Here is a 19,169-nt window from a genome sequence, read left to right as displayed (position 1 = left end):
ATATCGTTCCTCTGGAGGTTGCTCCTCTGCATATTGTTCCTCTGGAGATTGCTCCTCTGGAAGTTGCTCCTCTGCATATTGTTCCTCTGGAGGTTGCTCCTCTGGAGGTTGCTCCTCTGCATATCGTTCCTTTGGAGGTTGCTCCTCTGCATATTGTTCCTCTGGAGGTTGCTCCTCTGGAGGTTGCTCCTCTGCATATTGTTCCTCTGGAAGTTGCTCCTCTGGAAGTTGCTCCTCGGGAGGTTGCTCCTCTGGAAGTTGCTCCTCTGGAGGTTGCTCCTCTGCATATCGTTCCTCTGGAGGTTGTTCCTCTGGAGGTTGCTCCTCTGGAGGTTGCTCCTCTGCATATCGTTCCTCTGGAGGTTGTTCCTGTGGAGGTTGTTCCTCTGGAGGTTGTTCCTGTGGAGGTTGTTCCTCTGCATATTGTTCCTCTGGAGGTTGCTCCTCTGGAGGTTGCTCCTCTGCAGCTCGTCCTGCTTCTCTCACACTGCTGATGGAGAATCCTCCATAAAGAAAGCGTCCTCCCGGCGGTGGATGTGGTGGAGTAGAACCCTCTGGCAGGGTGCAGGAGGAAGCTCCACTGCGACCATGTGAAAGTGACTGCAGACATTGAGGAGGAGAGCAGCTGCAGCCCGGCGCCCTGCCAGCAGGCTGCCTGCCGACACTGCTGAGGTCCGGGTGGTTCAAGGTACTCCACTCTGAAGGTTTGCTCTCGGGCTTTGGAGCAAACAGAACGATTGTCGTGATTTAATGTTGCTCACTGACGATCAAAACAGTAAACAGAACATGAAGACGTACAATCATTGTTTTTACCTCCACGTGACCACATTTCCTAGATGAGGTCATTTTATCTCCCGACATTTTTCATGACGACGATGACGATGATGATGATGAAATAGTGGAGGTGGTGGTGGCGGGATGGGTGTGAGTGTGTGTGTTTGGGGGCAGCATAAATTGTGTTAGCGACTTCATTGAAAGACAATGGAGGACAAGATGTTGTGTATAGTGTCACCCACGTGCTTCTGCACCACTATTGTCTGGGAGAGGGAAGACAGAGGGGTGAACGGAGGAGGAGGAGGAGGAGGAGGAGGAGGAGGAGGAGGAGGAGGAGGAGGAGGAGGAAGTGTGTGTGTGTGTGTGTGTGTGTGTGTGTGTGTGTGTGTGTGTGTGTGTGTGTGTGTGTGTGTGTGTGTAGAAGCACAGACGGTTTGTGGTAATTTGATGTGTGTCCCTGGGGATGTTTGATGGATTAATGCTAAGCAGCTCTCTCTTCCACAGCACCACCTGATCTTTGGGGCTCGTGCCCCACATATAAAAGGCTGCAGTAGTGCTGAGCTCAGCTCGTCCAGACATCTCTCTCTCTCTCTCTCTCTCTCTCTCTCTCTCTCTCTCTCTCTCTCTCTCTCTCTCTCTCTCTCTCTCTCTCTCTCTCTCTCTCTCTGCCTCTCTGTCCCACTCCTCTCTCTTGGCTGCCTTTTCTCTTTCGCTCCCAGTCTGCCTGTAGGAACTATTCACAGGAGAGCTTTTATTCCAGCTCTTTTATTTCCCCCCTCCAGTTTCTCAGTTGGGTGGCCCAGTTCAAGGGAAGGCCGCCTGGACGCTCCGTCTTCCTCTGATTGAACCATCACTTGTGCTCCAATTTTTTTTTTTTTTTTTTTTTTTTTCTATGAGGCTTTAGCATCACTTTCTCTATCAGGTGGGGAAAATGCCACGCTCGTTTTTGGTGAAGCAGCCGAAGGTTCACGATTTCTCATCTTCCAGCTACTACCAGCAGCAGCAGCAGCACTGGGACGACCCTTACTCTGTGACACATGCCATCACTGAGTCAGCCACCAACTTGGCCGTGCGTCTGACTGAAAATGGTGAGTAGAAGTGATTGTGAGGTTTTGTTTGTTTTTTTGATGTCTTTGTGTGTCTTCCACACCGTCTACACTCGACATCAACAGCCAGAGATTTATGATTCATGCTGGGGAGGGGAGGGGGGGCTGTGTTGTTGTTTTTGCTACCTAATCGCTTTTGGAACAACCCCCCCCACCCCTGCCCCAACACACACACACACACACACAAACACACACACGCACAGGACTTTTGTTTTCTAACTGTGCGGATGCTGAACAGTATTCAGGTCACACCGGCTCAATCAGCTTACTCCTCAGAAACAGATCACACTGTGGCTTCAGCTTTAATACTGTTGTGTACATGACAGATGAGACGTGCTTGTGCAGAGAAGCATGAAAACCTCCTGCAGGCGTCAAATGTCCAGATACATAGAAGAAGAAGAAGAAGAAGAAGAAGGGGGTGGGGGGGAACTCAGAGAAAGAAGATATTCACGTGGGACTGTTTTGTCCTTAGATGGTGCCTTTGCCCTTGAGTCTCCCCTCTTATCATCCACCCCCCCACCCCCACCCCTTCATTCATCTCTCCATCTGATCCTGCAGGATGTCAGATAGCCACAGGGAGTAGGATTGCAGCAACACAATCCATATGTGGAGCAGGGAGAGGTTATGGTCCGGGGTTTTTAGAGGATGGGTATTGACTGGAAAATAGAGAGTGCTGCAGGTAATTCAATAAAGTGCAACATGAGCAGGACACTGGGAGACAGTAGTGCTTCCATCCAGTGGACTTCTGGAGAGGGTGGGTGTGAGAAGAGGGGCCCGCGATGCCAGCTCTGAGCAGTGAGGGAGTCTGTTGGGCTTTGACAAAGATCCAGAGAAATGTATGCTTTGAACAGACACGTTGCTCCCAGCAGCATCACAGCCTGTGTTTGAGTTCAATCATTTGTCCTCCAGATTTAGGATGCCAGCTGTCTGCCTCCCTTTGTGTGTGTGTGTGTGTGTGTGTGTGTGTGTGTGTGTGTGTGTGTGTGTGTGTGTGTGTGTGTGTGTGTGTGTGTGTGTGTGTGTGTGTGTGTGTGTGTGTGTGTGTGTGTGTGTGTGTGTGTGTGTGAGAGAGAGAGAGACAGGTGGGGGGGAGAAACGTACCATTGCCTGCTGTCAAGATCAGACATCCCCCCCCCCCTACACACACACACACACACACACACACACACACACTCTCTCTCTCTCTCCCCGGCCCGCCCTCTCCCTCTTTGCCAAATCGCAGAACCCCCAGCTGTCACTCAATCTCCCCATTACCATACTCATGAACACTCTCCAAAACAGCACAGATGGGGAATGATCTGATTAAAATGATTTAGTGATTGAGGGGATTTCACTGCTGAGAAGACCCCCCCCCCTCTCTCTCTCCTCCACTGAAGGGGAGGGAGGGAGGGGAGGGGGGGGGGGGGGGGGTCTTCCTGAGGCGTGGACAGGTGGATCAATGGCTGTAGGTGGCACTAGTGCTGTGTGACTGTTTTGCCGGTGTCAGCACATTGTGCTTGACTTATATTCAGCCTTGCACTTGTTGGAGCCAGTGGAGCTATTGATTGGGGTCGAACGGTGCACCAAAGACTCATTAATATTTCATTCCTGGAGCTCGCTGGACCTTGCACTTACAAAATAGCTTCCTGTGTAGGTTTCTCATTGATTGTAGCGGTGCTGTCTGTCAGGGATTGGACTTCACATCCGTCCAGTCCACAGACTCTTGCTGTGGAATGTTTTCTTTTGGTGAATGGAGCAGAAATACAGAATTAAAGGAAACAAAATCACTGATGGAAAAATACAACTGCTTGGACATTATGACCACTGAGCTGTCTTCACTCTGGTCCACATCCAGCCACATACAACCCCTAGACTTCTCATAAACCTTCTCCAGATTCAAGCTTTTAATGACAGAGTCGCTGTTTGAAGATCCACACACTGTCACGGTGAAAAGCAAAGTTCAGTGATGGTAAACAAACGACAGGAGGTCACCTGTTGAGTTCAGAGCCAAAGAGAGTGAAGACGTCTTTTCACGATGGGTCTGAGGAGCAGAAATGAGTCCCGACACTTTCCCTTCATGTGTATTCTATTGTTTACATCAGGCCTGCTGACACACAAACTACATCCCTGCTCTGTAAAGTGACTGTGAGAGAAGGAGCAGTGAAGTGCTCCTGGGCCGACTCTGTCTCAATACCAACATCCATCAGCAAGTCAGCGAGACGGTGGAACACGGCTTGTTTTAATACCAGGAACATCTGTGACATTCAAACAGTCATTTGTTTGTTTTTTCTTGGCTGCAAAAAATGGTTGGAAGAACAAACAGGGGCTGCAAACAGACAGTATTTTCAGATTTACATCAGATGGAATCCTCTTGAAAAATCTTTCCTTGTTCAGGTTTTGTCAAGAGGTTTTTCACATCCAGTGTGGAAATGTTTTCATCATTTCCTTGGACGTATTTGCTCTGAAACAAAGGTGAACGTTTGGGGCTTTCGTGGCGTTTGTGTGACCGTAGCTGCAGAAGTTCAAATCTTTCTTCTAATGGTCTCTGTTTCCCCGCCAGGCTACATCCATGACTACGTCATCCCCTCGATGTTACCGAGCACCAAAGATTCAGGTCATGGTCTCGCCGGGCTCCCCTCCCGGCCCCTGTACTCCTCCGGCGCCAGCAGCGGCGAGGAGTTCTCTGACCACGACATGGAGCGTCCGGACAGCCCCGCCTCCAGCGCCACGCTGGAGTCGGACGGCAGCGGCCCCGAGTCGGAGGCCTCGGCCATCGGCGCCTTCGTCATTTCGGACGGGCGCTCCCGCCGCCGGCCCAACCAGAGGTGCCCCCGCAAAGGAGGCAGCCAGTCGGGGGACAGCGAGGGCCACAGCTCGGCCGACAGCAGCCCGGTCAAATCCAAAGGACGCCACGTGTGCGGCGAGTGCGGCAAGTCCTACGCCACGTCCTCCAACCTGAGCAGGCACAAGCAGACTCACCGCAGCCTGGACAGCCAGCAGGCCCGCAAGTGTCCCACCTGCCACAAGGTGTACGTGTCCATGCCGGCGCTCGCCATGCACATGCTGACCCACGACCTGAAGCACGAGTGCAGCGTGTGCGGCAAGGCGTTCAGCCGGCCCTGGCTGCTGCAGGGCCACATGAGGTCCCACACGGGGGAGAAGCCCTTCGCCTGCGCCCACTGCGGCAAAGCCTTCGCCGACCGCTCCAACCTGCGGGCGCACATGCAGACGCACTCGGCCTTCAAGCACTACTCCTGCAAACGCTGCCAAAAGAGCTTCGCGCTCAAGTCGTACCTGAACAAGCACTACGAGTCGGCCTGCTTCAAGGGGCAGGCGGTGGAGGAGGACTGCAGCTCCGAAGACTAGAGGCGGCCGGCGTCCTCTCCGGCTCGCCGCATGCATGCATCGTAACCCGGCCTTTTGATACGAGCAATAACCGCACTGCAAATTCTTCAGGAATCCCGTCCGGGGCATCCAAATCTACACTTTTTTATATTCTTTTTTTACCAATTGAATTGCAATAATCCACACGTCAGTATTCTTTTCTATGCCCGCTGGTGGTTATTTATCAATGTATTCCTGTATTTAATAATTTATGAACTATTTATTTGCCAACTTGAAGATTATTTATTTATTATTGGTTAAAGTATTTGTGAACTATAAGAAGCCATGAATTGGATTTGTTGAGGACAGAAGATGACGCGCTATATTTCGCTGTCTGATTAGTTTTGGCGATGATGATGATGATGATGATGTTGATGAAATAAAATGAAAAGACCCTAAACTGTTCCGTCGTTTGTGCTTGTGAAGCCACACAAGGTGTTGAGAGGTCCATGGAGCTCTTCTGAGGCGCTGGTCACTTCCTCCCACGCACCACTTTGGGGGATCTTGTAGACTTTTATCGATCCCCATTGAGGAACAAGTGCTTCTCCAGACAAACCGGCACTGTTAGTGAAAGTAAACAAGTCTGTTCACGGTGCAGGTGTTTCTGTTTGGACTTTTTCAGGGTTTTTCAAGGTCGTCATTCAGTTGAAAACAGGAATTTAATGGATATTTTGAGCCGTTTGAACCTTCAACTTTTCACATGTTTTACTGTATCACACACAGCAGCACCTTATGGCCACACAAGTCCAGCTGTTCCACACGTTTCAATTTAGCAGATTTATCTTTTAATATTTTTTTTTTTGTGCCATTTAGGGAGTTTTTATGTTTCACATGATTGTAGCCATTTCACTGGTTCAGTTCTACATGGTTGACAGTGAAAGCAAAATGAGTCTGTCCTCGTTCAATGAAACTCACGTACACTGAGTCATTTCTCTTTTTCGATTTAATCACAGATTTCTACCTGAGTAATGTGGCAAAAACTCACCACTGAATTCTAAAATATATCTCTTTAGTTTTCAAAAAACTGTAAAAAAAGAAGAAGAAGAAGAAGAAGAAGAAGAAGAAGAAAAAAACACCAAACCAAACAAAACAAAGTAAAAAGTTATTTCTGTTTATTTACGGAAGTCTTGGTGAATGAGCCACTACAGGGGAGCTGTAGAGTCCCCAGAGGAGCTGTGGAGTCACTAGAGGAGCTGAAGAGTCACTAGAGGAGCTGTGGAGTCACTAGAGGAGCTGAAGAGTCACTAGAGGAGCTGAAGAGTCACTAGAGAAGCTGAAGAGTCACTAGAGGAGCTGTGGAGTCACTAGAGGAGCTGGAGAGTCACTAGAGGAGCAGAACAGTCACTAGAGGAGCTGAAGAGTCACTAGAGGAGCTGTGGAGTCACTAGAGGAGCTGGAGAGTCACTAGAGGAGCAGAACAGTCACTAGTGGAGCTGAAGAGTCACTAGAGGAGCTGAAGAGTCACTAGAGGAGCTGAAGAGTCATTAGTGGAGCTGAAGAGTCACTAGAGGAGCTGAAGAGTCACTAGAGGAGCTGAAGAGTCACTAGAGGAGCAGAACAGTCACTAGAGGAGCTGAAGAGTCACTAGAGGAGCTGTGGAGTCACTAGAGGAGCTGAAGAGTCACTAGAGGAGCTGAAGGGTCACTAGAGGAGCTGTGGAGTCACTAGAGGAGCTGAAGAGTCACTAGAGGAGCTGTGGAGTCACTAGAGGAGCTGAAGAGTCACTAGAGGAGCTGTGGAGTCATTAGAGGAGCTGAAGAGTCACTAGAGGAGCTGTGGAGTCACTAGAGGAGTTGAAGCGTCACTAGAGGAGCTGAAGCGTCACTAGAGGAGCTGTGGAGTCACTAGAGGAGCTTAAGAGTCACTAGAGGAGCAGAACAGTCACTAGAGGAGCTGAAGAGTCACTAGAGGCGCTGAAGAGTCACTAGAGGAGCTGTGGAGTCACTAGAGGAGCTGAAGAGTCACTAGAGGAGCAGAACAGTCACTAGAGGAGCTGAAGAGTCACTAGAGGAGCTGTGGAGTCACTAGAGGAGCTGAAGAGTCACTAGAGGAACTGAAGAGTCACTAGAGGAGCAGAACAGTCACTAGAGGAGCTGAAGAGTCACTAGAGGAGCAGAACAGTCACTAGAGGAGCTGAAGCGTCACTAGAGGAGCTGACGAGTCACGAGAGGAGCTGTTGAGCCACTAGAGGAGCTGTGTAGTCACCAAAGGAGCTATACAGTCAATACAGAGTAGCTGTCGAGTCCCCAGAGGAGCTGTGGGGTCACTAAAGGAGCTGAAGAGTCATTACAGGGGAGCTGTAGAGCTACGAGTGGTGCCGTAGAGCCACTAGAGGAGCCGAAGAGCCACTAGAGTAGCTGAAGAGCCACAAGAGGAGCTGAAGAGTCACTAGAGGAGCTGTGTAGTCACTAAAGGAGCTATAGAGTCAATACAGAGTAGCTGTAGAGTCACTAGAGGAGCTGAAGAGTCACTAGGGGAGCCGTGGAGTCACGAGACGAGAGGATTTGTAGAGTCACTAGAGAAGCTGAAGACTCATTACAGAGGAGCTCTAGAGCCACTAGAGAAGCTGTATAGTCACTAGAGAAGCCGAAGAGTCATTACAAAGGAGCTCTAGAGTCATTATAGGGGAGCTGTAGAGCCACTAGAAGGGCTGAACAGTCACTCGAGAAGCTGTATAGTCACTAGAGAAGCAGAAGAGTCATTACAGAGGAGCTGTAGAGCTACGAGAGGAGCTGGAGCATAATTACAGAGGAGCTGTAGAGTCACTAGAGGAGCTGGAGTGTCATTACAGAGGAGCTGTAGAGTCACTAGAGGAGCTGTAGAGTCAGTAGAGGAGCTGTAGAGTCACAAGAGGAGCTGGAGTGTCATTACAGAGGAGCTGTAGAGTCACTAGAGGAGCTGTAGAGTCAGTAGAGGAGCTGTAGAGTCACAAGAGGAGCTGGAGTGTCATTACAGAGGAGCTGTAGAGTCACTAGAGGAGCTGTAGAGTCACTAGAGGAGCTGTAGAGTCAGTAGAGGAGCTGTAGAGTCACAAGAGGAGCTGGAGTGTCATTACAGAGGTGCTGAAGAGTCACTAGAGGAGCTGTAGAGTCACTAGAGGAGCTGTAGAGTCACAAGAGGAGCTGGAGTGTCATTACAGAGGTGCTGAAGAGTCACTAGAGGAGCTGTAGCGTCACTAGAGGAGCTGTAGAGTCACAAGAGGAGCTGGAGTGTCATTACAGAGGAGCTGTAGAGTCACTAGAGGAGCTGTAGAGTCACAAGAGGAGCTGGAGTGTCATTACAGAGGAGCTGTAGAGTCACTAGAGGAGCTGTAGAGTCACTAGAGGAGTTGTAGAGTCACTAGAGGAGTTGTAGACAAATGAGTTGTCGAGTGGCATTTCCCTGAAAAAGACACTGGATTCCATCAGAGGTCTTCGATGTCCAGCAGAGGGAGCTAGAGTACAGACAGTCCTCCACATGTGCAGCATCATCAGGGGAGGCACGTGTCAGAGAAAGAGCAAGGTGTGTCATCAGGGTCCACAACCCCCCCCACCCTGTGCAGGAGCAGACCGCGGCCCGCCACCACCACAGGAAGTGCTCTGGGTCAGGTGTCATGAGAACCGCAATGCTGGACCAGACAGACAGGGCCGAGAACCCCCCCTCCACCACCACCACCACCACCCATGGCCTCCAGCCACCGGACCCTCGGGAGAACTGAAGTATGCCTCTGAATGGACGGCTATTCTCAGACACAATGACCACCACTGAAAACATGGACTCATGTCTGCACGCTGCACATACAGCGCACAAACTGCACGTCAGCGTGCAGGTCACAGATTTTTTATTTTCTTACTAATTACCATGTTTCTCATGCTAAATCTTCACTGTATTTTAAACAGCAGTTACTTTAATTGGAAAATAAAATTGATATTATCATAAAAATTGTCACACAGATGTGACTGTATCTGGTCAAAACCACATTTCACACCTTCTCGGCTTGAACATTTTGTTCATAAAAAAACCCCCAACCAAATACTATGTGTCACCACAAAACCGCCAAACTTGAAATCTTGTGTAAGATGTGAATACATGACATAAAATACATTGTTATTACCAGTTGAATGTTTTAAAGCTCATTGCTGAACTCACACACAACCTCCAAATCGCTTGAACAGCCGGTTAACAACATTTCTATTTCAACTCCAACTTGGGTTTCATGGGTTTTCTGAGATGAAATTTATTCCATCAAAATCCTGAGTTGAAACTGAAACACAGAGGACAAATAACAAACCAGTACAAGCTGAAGAAAGGAAAGTTGAGCTCACTCAAGTCGCCATCGATCTGCAGACGTAGGGAAATAATCCTGAATGAGCTCGTCTGTCAGTCTCATGGAGGATGTGGCTTTTTATAGTGTCTGTTATCTGATCTGAAGCCACGTCGCTGACATTATGTAGAACACGTTGTGACCCACAGGGGCCTCAGCTCGGTGGTCCCAGGGGACCGTGGAGGAAGCTGACAGACAGTGGCTGGAGCCCCGTCCTGTGGACATTACATGCAGTACCAGACTTCTCCACAAGAGTCCACTTCCTGTGTGGCAGCAGGCCTCTGACTCCAATGTTTGGTTGAAGGATCCTAAAGTACTGCAGCCACATGTGGCCCCAGTGTAGAGGCTCCATGAAGCTTCCGCAAGATGACATGGAAAAAATAAACATCTTTCATTTAATTCACACACCAGACTATCTTTCATGACTCTGATCTCCCAGTTGAAGGAGATTTAATGTATAAATTTTTTTTTTTTTTTTTTAAAGAAGGTTGAATCGTTGATCCAGTAAAATCTTAGTCACCTGAGTTTGCTGCCTTTGACTTCTGGTGCGAAATGTTGGGTTTCCTCTTGTTAACCAGGATTAAATCCAGATTTAGAAAAGTCTCAGAGGAAAATAGAGAGTTTTACTGACATCCTGCCGCTTGACTTTGGGAGCCTTGAGATGTGAACATAGACTTCTGGTGTGTATGATGAAGATATAAACACATAAAATGGAAACACTGATAAAAGAGTAACACTAAAACTAAAATGCCTTGAATAGCAAACATGGCTGAAAAAGCTCAAATTCCACATGGTTCTAATAGACTCAGTGCACGAGGGCAAAAGTCGGAGCGCGTCTTTTGGGAACATGCATAGTTTTAGGCAGCGAGCCATCCAGCCGTCATTTGGATGGTCCATTCTTGAAAAAGACAACCCAAAAAAATAGTGTACGCCTTTTAAAAAGCCATCTCGAATATGTGCAGAGTTGCAGACAAATCGTCGTGCACCGGGAGAATTCAACTGTTAACACATTTTAGAGTAATGGTGTATAAGAGGCCTGCAGCTGGACTGGTTGTAGAAGCAAAAGCTGCAGCATGGGAGGGGTTCGGTGAGGCCATGAAGAGGGACGTTCTGTTGGCCTCAAAGAGGTTCTGGGGCACCACCCGGAGGCTCAGGGGGGGTCGGTGGGGTCTATCTCAAGCTGTGCTTAGCAAGACTGGACATCCTCTGACCTCCAATGAGGATATCCTCCGGAGGTGGAAGGAACACTTTGAGGACCTCCTGAACCAGGGGGACATGCCTTCCTTACAAGAGGTGGGGCCTGAGGCTTCTGGTGTGGCCTCCATCTCCCTGGTGGAGGTCACCAAGGTGGTTAGAAAAAGCTCCTTGGTGGCCCCATTAGTGGACGAGGGACGTCCTCTACAGTGGTGTTTTTCAACCACTGCCTCCGCGAGATCTAGTCAGGTGTGCTGTGGGAAATTATCCAATTTCAAATTTTTTCTATAAAACTATTTACTCTCACAACCACTGTAAACTGTGAGAGCAGTGTGCAGAGTAATCGTGTATAAATACTGTGGCGAGCACCGCGGAAGAATTGCTCTGAGTCGAAATTCTATTCTGCCAGCTGAACATCAGTGGCTTTTATTTTGATATGAAAACACTTAACCGGAACTTCCTAAAAGGATCACACTCCACACAACACAATTCTCACTCATGGTTGCACACCAACATCCAACAAACCAAACCAAACTAGACAAAAAAAGCTCAGTGGGTTAGGACGCAGTGCTAATAAACCCAAGGTCGCAGGTTTGAGCCCGGTACGGACCACACAATTTTTTGCCCCCAATAGAGAAATTCAGTTCTTTTTTCAAGGCTTTAACCTGCTTTCGTACCACGTTCTTGCGTAGTGACAAAGGTGTAAAACCCCATTTTTACCGGCAACGTTCTGTGCTGCCATCTAGTGGTGAAGAGTATTGTAGCATCACGGAGTTGGTCGCTGCAGGGCACTTTTTTCCAAAGAAAAAAGTGTGCCTTGGCTCAAAAAGGTTGAAAATCACTGCTCTACAGTATCACACGGACCTCAGGTACAGTACTGGCAGACCGGGGTGGTGGTCACCAGCTTCAAAAAGGGGGACCAGAGAGTGTGTGCCTATTATCGGGGCGTCATACTTCCCAGCCTCCCTGGTAAAGTCTATGCGGGGGAACAGGAAAGGTAACTCTGACCGATAGTCGAACCTCAGATACAAGAGGAACAAGGAGGATTCCGACCTGGCTGTGGGGGATTACATGCCCTCTCCAGGGGGGCTGGGGGGGGGGGGGGGGGGGGGGGGGGGTTCCCTAGGTGGAGGAGTTTAAGTATCTTGGGGTCTTATTCAGGAGTGATGGGAGGAGGGATCGTGAGGATCGAACGGGCAGCTGCAGTAATGTGGTCACGGTACGGGACCGTTATGGTGAAAAGGAACTGAGCTACAAAGCAAAGCTCTCTGTTTACCGGTCGGTCTACATCTCCACCCTCACCTGTGGTCACGAACTTTGGGTCATGACTGAAAGAATGACATTGTGGATACAAGCGGCCGAAATGAGTTTTGGCGGGCGTCACTCTTCATGACAGGGTGAGGAGCTCAGCCATCAGGGAGAGACAAAGTGGGGCTGCTGCTCCCCCACATTGAGGAGCCAGTTGAAGTGGTTAAGATCTGATCAGGACGCCACCTAGTGGCCTCCCTTTAGAGGCCTACCAGGCACGTCTGACTGGGAGGAGGCCCCGAGGTCGGCCCAGGTCTCACTGGAGAGATTCTATCTCTTGCTGGGCCTGGGAGTGGCTGGGGGTCCTCTCAGAAGAACTGGAGGAAGATGGATGGATGGATGGATGAACATTTTAATGCAACGCTGTGTTGCGCTGTACACCAGGGAGTCCAACATAAGACCAGTAGGCCAAAACTGACTACTAATATATTTACTTATATTGGATTTATAGGGATTTTTTTTTTATGTTTCACTGTATTTTGCACCAGGATGTTTCATTAAAATGCACTTTATGTTGAGATTGTAATCATTTTCAGTACTAACTGTTGGATTTTGCATTATAGAATTATTGACAGTTTCGTCACGTACACTGTGCAACACAACAAAGAAAAAACTTTCTCGTGTAAATTTCAAGGTTATTATAGCAATATTTTACTGGTCTGGCACACTCAGGTTGAAACTGGTCTGTCTGTGGCCCCTGCAGTGACACTTTAATTACGTCGTAGTATTAATTTTCTATACATCTTTGCATATATCATGTACATGTGTATATATGCATATATATTGTATAAAACTTTATATTGTGTCAGTTATGTGCTTTTATGTTTCATCTGTAACATCTTTGGTGTTTGGTTCCTCCAATATCAACTGGTCCCACAATTTATCACGTCACAAACTAGTATTTAGTACAGAATACATTAGAACGCACCTCTTTAGGTGTTTTTTTTTAAACGTTTTTTTGGGGGCAGACCCCCAATTAGTGAGGTTTGGTCTTTCTTTGTGTGCTCCACGTCATTGGAAAAGGGGGGATGCTCTTCTATTAGGCGGTGCTCTTCTGTTGGGAACTATACAGTAACTAAAACGTGTAAAAAATAAAAAGTGGAAATGTACAAAAGAGTCAAGAACAAATGTTTAGTAGCTAAACTGATAACACTATCCTACATTTTATTTTTGAAGCTTGTTGAATTGTAAATAACAGCAAAACTGCATGTACAGCTATGTGGGCTGTGTTGTCTTCTTTTAAACATGTTCCGGGGCTGCGGATCAGTTTGATTTAGTGGAAAGTGTTAAAGGGTCTCTGTCAGTATTAAAAGTTGCCAACCTCTGTTTGAAGGGATGATCTATTGACACACTGACCTGACGGAGGATCTGGTTTAAGATACACGTGTACACTTCACATTGCACGATTGTAAAATGGAAATTAGAAGTTCAAAGTGAGACATGGGGGGAGGGGGTGGGGGGGTCTATAAAAGTGCCATTTCTTGTTTGGAAGCTCCAGCTTGTCGTCCCCAGAGGAAGGAGAGTGTGGCCTCTCTGGATGGAGATGTGTGGACTTTTATGTTGGTCACAGTGGCCATTTGTTGAACTCTCACTGACTCACTGCACCACCTGTCTCACATTGTCAGGATGTCAGAGGCCGTGAAAGACGATCAGGAGGAAAAAGAGAGGGAACATGAGAGCAGGAGGTGGCGTCTCACCGTGGACTCACAGAAAAGGTTCGGTCGCTGCGGTATTAGCGGGGAACTGTTGCGTTTCCATGCATGAGATGTGCTGACTAATCGTATAACGATAGTTGAATAATAATAATGATTTAACAATAAATGTTCAGGTATTTAAACTCTTTTTCGGTGATTCATGAGCAGCATGAACTGATGACATAACAAGGGGCAAAACGTCTTCCAGATCTGGTTCAGCTGCTCCCATTCAGACAGAAAGAAACGCAAGCAGCCAACAAATCATCTCCGATACTTCCTGCTCCAGCTGGATCGTGTGATCACGTCACAAAGCATCATGGGATTGATCCTCTGACTGAAAGGGAGGATGTCCAACCTGATCCCTTCATTCAGTCTTCATGTAAACGACACAGTCTGACCTCTCTGTACCACCTGATATCACCTGTTTTCTGAGGGTCTGAATCTGGAATTTGTCAAGAAAACCCTGTTTGTTCCAGAGTGTTGGCTGCTTCCTGACAGAGTGAGCAGGCTGGTGACCCGCATGCAGGGGGGGGGGGAGGGGGGGGGGGGCTGCAGCCCTCATAGTCCCTCTGCTGCTCATCCCACAGATGCATGTTGCACACAGATGTGGAGGCTCCAAACATAAACATATTCACTGTTTAGACTCTCTCTAAATAAGTTGTGAATCTATTTGAACTTCCGTGAATGAAGATTTAGGGGATTCCAGTACAGTTTTTTATGTGACCTTCTTCTGAGTTGAGCAGAAATGATTTCCTCTCCCGTCCTCGCAGCGTAAAGAAAGTGGGACTGAGCCCAGCCCCTCCTGTCACTCCGGTTCATTTTTGCCTTCCATCGCACACACGGAGACATAAATGAGGAGTGACGGCCGTCCGCAGCAGGCTGACGCTGGCTGTTCCGAGTCCGCTGCAGCTGTTTCCGATGAGTCAAGTTATCTGACTGCGACGTTTCCCAGCAGATCCTCTCCCGGGAGACACTGCAGCATTAATCGTCTCCTCGCTCCTGCATGTCAAGAGAAGACGTTTTCTTTGGTGAAGATTTAGGGAGAAAGATGATGCAAATCATGCAAACGAGGGCCATCTGATACGTTTGTAGTGATAGTCGGAGAGTTAATGCATGTTGATAGTGTGGAATCCTTCACAGTCTGCTTTCATGTAGACTTTGTTGTGAAGAAGCCAGAATAAAAGCCTGCATGCTGTCAGTGGTCGGAGTGTGAGAACTAACCTGTCCCACAACTAACTCATTCAGTGTGTCCAGAACACGTCTGTCCCAAGCTCGTCTAGAAATCACTAGTGTAAACTGGTTTATATTAATAAGCTGCTTTGACTGTCGGGGCTCTTCCAACGTCTGTTAGAGACTGAAGAGTCTTCACCTCCACAGACACCTTCTCAAACCAACAGCAGGCTCATTTATCTTGCTGATGGAACTCCAGGAGATTCTGGTTAGATTGTTGGATGACTTATGTCGTTCAGTTGCTCATTATGTAGAATTTACTGATTTAACTGATTTTAAGCAGGAACAACACAGTTCACAATGATAGAAAACTAATTTTCATGAGAAATGTTGACAGGTTTTTTTTCACAATATATTCCTACAACATGGTGTGTTGGGTTGTGATGCTCTAACAGAATTTTGTTGTATTTATGACAATGACAATAAAGTGTTTTGAATCTTTGCATCTTGAATATCATAAGCATTATATGTCATTCAGGCAGCAACCTTGTTCTCCTCTATCCAGCTCAGCCGAGGTGGAACTGGGCTGTGAATGGCTCGCAGGCTCGTGGTGGAGCTCCGCCTGAGGGTCTTGTCCTGGAGGACCTTGGTGTCCAGTCGGCTCGGCTCCTCTGCTCCCACGGCCCGTTGAAGCTCTGACCTCCTCCTCCACTCTGCTCCTTCCTTCAGCTTCTTTCCTTCCTGGAATGAACGTTTGAAGGAATTTTAAAACCACAAACTTTCATCTGCAGCTTGGCGTTTCAAACAGGACTTATCCAGACAAAATGAACAGAGCTGAGGTTGTGTGAAATGTTGGACTTAAACTCAAACAAAGGGATGAAGCTGGGTGCCGACCTTGATATCCTACCTTGGCCAGACTCTCCAGGTTGGTCTGGGTCAGTGACGTCTTTTCACACCGGTTCTCCAGCTGGAGACTTGGCCCTCAGTGCTCTGGGCTGATTTGAAAATACATTTTGACACCATTTTCATCGAGAAGGACTGTTGTATGTACCGGTCAAATTTGACGTCTCCTGGACCTCCCCTGTAGGAGTTCAGCACGAGAATTTCACAGTTAACGCCAAATGGAACATTTTTGTGCAGCTCAATATGCTGCATGTGTCCACCTAATTTCTTGGACAAAGGTCAAACCCATTTGACCATAAACTATAAGATAGTTCACCAGTTCTGACGTGTGTACATTTTGAGTTTGAGCATGTTTAGATCGTTACAAAATGTAGATATTTGTGCAGTACCAAAAAGTAAATTATTATTATCATCATCATCATCATCATCATCATCATCATCATCATCATCATCATCATTTTTATTATTATTATTATTATTGTTGTTGTTATTATTATATATAATAATAACAACAATAATATACATAATTCTTTTTTATTTTAATTTGTAAATGTATTTATTTATTTATAATGTTTTTAGTGATATTAATCACCTTGTGACTCAGGTCTGTGAAAGGTGCTACATAAATGAAGTTCTATTCTATTCTATATTCTAGTAATAAGGTCTCTCCCAGTTCTACTCAGGCTCTGACCACAATTACATGGAAATATTTTCATTTAAAGAAGTTACACAGGCCGACACTAGTTTGCCTGTCAGGACAATAGTTGATGTTTTAGTGATCCATCCACACAACAGTATAAATCTGTCAGCTCGCTTCCTCTATCCTTCTTGGCACAGGTCCACTCAGTACCTGTATGAAGAAATGTTCTCCACATATGCAGATGATGGTGTTGTAAATAATAAATCCTAACCGCCACTCCTGCATTCTTGTTGTCCATTAACTCCCACACTGGCAGAGAGACTTCCCATGTTTCAGAATAGATGTGTGGACAGTGAAAATGTAGTGTGGAAGCTGTTGTCAGACACTGGCACCACCTTCTACCTTCAGACAAACAGCGAAAATCAAAGTTTCGTCAGTCTCTTGGAGTATGGATTATTGTCTGCATAGTTGAAATGACACTTGAATCAAATTCCAAACCTCCTGGAACTGGACGACAGGGTTTCTGTTTCACGTCTGCGGGGACACTGGCCCCGCCCACCACACACTTCATTAAGACTTTAATCACCTCAGCAGGCCTTTAATGGCATTCCTTCAGGTTGCTGCGGGAGGTGAAGGGTTCGACAGTGGGGGGTAGCCCCGGGTCGCTGTGGTCAAACTGTGTCCCGCTTTAATAGCCGGTCGCACTCTTGTTGGTGCAGCTGAGCGGCAGGAGGGCAGGGGTCGCCGGTGCCCAGGTTTGATGCGTTGAGGGGTTGTGTTTGGAAAAGCACAGACCCTTTGATGACACCCTCTCCTCTTTCCAGCGTTAGACACCCCTCCTCCCCCTCCTTCTCCTCCTCCCCCCTCCTTCTCCTCCTCCTCCTCCTCCTCCTCCCCAACAGCACCGGCCAATCTGGAAGCCATTTGCCTCGTTTCCAGAGGGAAAAGTTCAGGCTTGATCACCTCCAGCATCTGCTGAGTGTTTATTTACCCACAGCACTTAACCCATTAGAGAAACTGAAGCAGGGCGACTGCAGAGCCGCTGTCACACCCACCAGATCAAGCACCTCAGTCACACAGAGAAACATTGACTCGCCGCTGATCATGGGCTGGTGGTTCTGTGTGACGAGGTCCTGAAGCTCAGGCTGCTGCAGAAGATAATACGAGGTGTGGTATGAAGGGTAGAGTACACAGGGCAGTACAGAGAACCTCGCCCCCGTCTGACACCTACACTACATATCACTGAAGAGAAATGACCTGTACACCATCTCTTTACAAGACTTCGCTAAATCAGCTAAAGACCATTTGAAAGACTTTTGAACTGAAACATCTTGATTTACAGAATATTTCCTGTACTTTTGTATTCTTCATTCTGGTTTTATACCGCTTTTGGGTTTAGACAGTTATTCTGAGTACATACATTAAGTACACATAGAGTATTTCACATTTGTGAAGCTAATAGCTTAACGTGGTGTTTTGTTACATGTGAAGCACAACAGGCACTGATTGTTTGTGCACATAAAGATCAATATGCGTTGTATTCAACGCAGCTTTTTCAGAGACGGACTTGTGCATTTCAGTCCCATTCTGGATTCATTGGAAGGTCTGAATTTAGAAAAGAAACAAAAGGAATCTCTGAATTTATAAGTTTCTACACAGGATTCGGGGTTTAAAAGATGAATGGATGTTTTACTACCATATTCAGGCGGATTTTCCCGGTGCATCAGCTGACGTCCACCTGAAGACGTCTCCAATACCATACGTGTGAAAACACTTCTGTCACAGCTCAGCTCCCGAGCCATCAAGGCAGCCCTAAAGCATGATGGTGCCTCCACCATACATCACTCTGTGTCTGTGGATATGCCGAGTTCACATGTGCTGCTGCTGCTTGTTCTTCAAAACAATTCACATTCAGATTCTGTAGTCCTCCAAGTATTTAACCAACATCATTGTGATGTCAATTTACCCACATGAGGTATGAGGAAATAGCCAGTGTCATAGGTTTTGATGAATAGTGTTCAACAAACTATCTCAACAAGAAATGGATCAATAATAGCTTAACATCCAGCTCAGTCCTCTTTGCAAACTCACTAACTGGCTCTTATGGAGTCATCAGCTTCAATTTTCAGGTAAATATTCATCTCTGTACTTCAGTAGACGTATGTTTATGAACTGGTTTTGTGAGAGGAATTTAAGCACATTGTGTTTGTGGATACTTGCAGCTCAGCTGTAGATCAGATTACATTCTGAGACAACTTATGTGGGAAAACAGAACCTTCCAATGTTAATCAGTCCAGCTGAAGACCAGGGATCTGCTGGGAGTCAACTTAAGAAAACACATCCTGACAGTATGTCTGCTACTTAAAATGTGTTGAAGTGAAGCAGGAAGACAGACTGATCAATAGATTCAGGAGGTTTCGTGTCAGTCCAATATGCACACAGTAAATAAGTAATAAAAGCATATTTAAATCTATGATAGACAACGTATGTGTGAATCATGACGTTTCATTTCATATCTTTTCCAGCTTGTCCTGAAGAGCTTTTGACATGACATATTCCAAAAGGCTGTGTAAAAGGTCTGGGTTGTCCCCTGCCCTCTCCCAGCCCCAGAAAAGTGGGAGTCTCAGTATCTGCTCCACTCCCCCCTCCCTTTATAAGAGTCTGGGTGAGCGATCTCCCACTGGCCCGTCCTCAGTGAGGGACACAGTGGGGAG

General features: G+C 47.2%; 1 protein-coding gene across 1 annotated transcript; it reads left to right on the top strand.

Moving 5' to 3' along the window:
* Nucleotides 1-1,705: 1,705 nt before the first annotated feature.
* On the top strand, nt 1,706-5,225 carry LOC308129686 (transcriptional repressor scratch 1-like; the record flags this gene model as incomplete). The annotated part of the gene is made up of 2 exons (XM_080495708.1): nt 1,706-1,862; nt 4,420-5,225. 2 exons carry the CDS (start codon nt 1,706-1,708, stop codon nt 5,223-5,225), a joined length of 963 nt encoding a protein of 320 aa, XP_080351834.1.
* Between the last annotated feature and the right edge of the window lie 13,944 nt (nt 5,226-19,169).

This window comes from Blennius ocellaris (genome assembly GCF_963422515.1).
Source record: "Blennius ocellaris genome assembly, chromosome: 4".
Lineage (NCBI taxonomy): Eukaryota > Metazoa > Chordata > Actinopteri > Blenniiformes > Blenniidae > Blennius > Blennius ocellaris.
Note: the sequence above shows the minus strand (reverse complement) of the source record. Positions and strands in the feature narration are given on the sequence as shown.